Raw genomic sequence first — 1,756 nt, 5'->3', positions numbered from 1 at the left:
TCTGGCACTGAAGATCAAGCCCAAGGCACAGAACACACTACATATCATTCTAGCACTAAGTGGCGCCTCCGAAAGTGGAGACTTTCTCAGCTGAGAGAATTCAAACCGGTAGCACTTGTGAACTTAGCCAGGGCAGCTTAATTTAACAGCCTTGAAACATTTCACATCCCCACCCCCACTGCTTTCCTACCTTAAATGGCAGCTGTAAGGTTGCCTGAGCTGCGTTGGCATCTAACGTCTGAAGATCACGACACACGTCTCTCCAAATCTCACAACACAATGACCTAAATGTCCATTCCCTAATGTTACAGTCTCTAGCGAGGGAGGGCATATATCTCCTCATAGGGGGGAGGAGAGAAACGTACACAGTCCTCTTCTTCCATCTGCGTCCCTTCTAGCTGGTCAGGATCAGAGCTGGGCCTGAAATAGTACAAAACACAGTGGCACTTGCAGAGATCCGTGGCCACCACTCTGGGCGGCAGGCTACACCGACATCTACGGTTCCCATCTCCTGCCTGGAGATCCAAACCTAGCCATCGATACTAACTGTGACGCTGAACGGGAGAGCAGAGATCCCAGGACCCCGCATACCTGTCATTTCCAACACCCACGAAAGGAGAGTAGCCCTCGTTCTCCACAAATGCAGCATTGTCTTGAGGGTAGATGGTATAGTACTGAGGGGGACTTGGGGTGGTGGCCGGCGCTCCGCTAGAAGGTACAAGGCCGCAAGGGTTGATCATGGGCTGCAGGTAGGCGGCGGCGTTCATCCCCAGAGGCTCCTGAGAGCCGTAGGGAGGAGGGATGTACTGCACCACGGTGGCCCCGTGGAAGGTGATGGGCTGATTGATGCCCGTGAAAACGAACGACTGTCCGCCGGAAGTCGGGTCTGAGTCCAGGACCCTTTCCTCGCTCTCCGTGCACAGCTGGCAGGATAGCATTTTGAACTTGCACACAGCGATCAGGATGAACGTCACGCCGACTGACAGGAGGATGGGCCCGAGGAGCTGGGTCCATTCAAAATGGGAGACACCCTGGTACTTGATCCAGCCCATGACAGTGAACGTGATCCCCACCAGTCCTAGAAAGATGCCCGAGAAGAGCAGCGTGGCCCCTGCCTTGTCGTCGTCAGACACCTGGATGTCAGCGGTGCTGGGCGTGTAAGGCGTGACAGAGAACACATTAAGCGGGAAGTCCTCTGGGCGATTGCTGCTGTGCTCCATGGCTCCACACGCAGCGACTCTCCCGACATGAGAAGACACAGAGACTGGGAGAGCAGGGGGAGCGCAGCGGGTTAGTTAGAGAAGGACCTTTGGGTTTCCGTGGTTAACAGAGTATAACAAATGCTGAACTTTGTTTAGGAGAATAAGGTCCAAGTGAAGCCTTAAGTATTGTGGGTTTCCAGAAAGTGGAGGCTTCTGTTTTATGAAAAATTGGCAAGCTGTCTTTCTACTTTATATTCATTCATCCAGACGCCTATGCATTAATAATAATAATAATAATAATAATAATCACTTCTCAAGCCACTGTTGTGTCAGTTACACATGGCACTGCATGTGGTTCTGTTTCTGTCCTACCAAAGCCACCACCTGCTTGAAGCCTAACTGGACATTTTTTTTTTTTTTTTTGGAGACAGAGTTTCTCTGTGTAGCCTTGGCTATCCTAGAACTAGCTCTGTAGATCAGGCTGGCCTTAACCCGCAGAGTTCTGCATGCCTCTGCCTCCTGAGTGCTGGCTTTAAAGTGGTGTGCCACCACTG

The 1,756-nt window shown here is 51.7% G+C and overlaps 1 protein-coding gene across 1 annotated transcript; it reads right to left on the bottom strand.

The window, feature by feature from the left end:
- Positions 1–280: 280 nt before the first annotated feature.
- On the bottom strand, positions 281–1,220 carry Tmem174 (transmembrane protein 174). Its single transcript, XM_075977848.1, has 2 exons — positions 592–1,220; positions 281–420 (listed from the first exon to the last, which is right to left on the bottom strand). Exons 1-2 carry the CDS (start codon positions 1,218–1,220, stop codon positions 315–317), a joined length of 735 nt encoding a protein of 244 aa, XP_075833963.1. The 3' UTR covers positions 281–314.
- Between the last annotated feature and the right edge of the window lie 536 nt (positions 1,221–1,756).

This window comes from Microtus pennsylvanicus, chromosome 6, assembly GCF_037038515.1.
Source record: "Microtus pennsylvanicus isolate mMicPen1 chromosome 6, mMicPen1.hap1, whole genome shotgun sequence".
In the NCBI taxonomy this organism is placed as follows: Eukaryota; Metazoa; Chordata; class Mammalia; order Rodentia; family Cricetidae; genus Microtus; species Microtus pennsylvanicus.
This window is presented reverse-complemented; position numbering and strand designations above follow the sequence as displayed.

Bases quoted from the DNA above. Each gene is read 5' to 3' on its own strand.
- Tmem174 (XM_075977848.1), bottom strand. From the start codon at position 1,220: ATGGAGCACAGCAGCAATCGCCCAGAGGACTTCCCGCTTAATGTGTTC. The intron at 421-591 runs GTATGCGGGGTC...GTACTATTTCAG, and splicing joins GTGGGTGTTGGAAATGACAG to GCCCAGCTCTGATCCTGACC.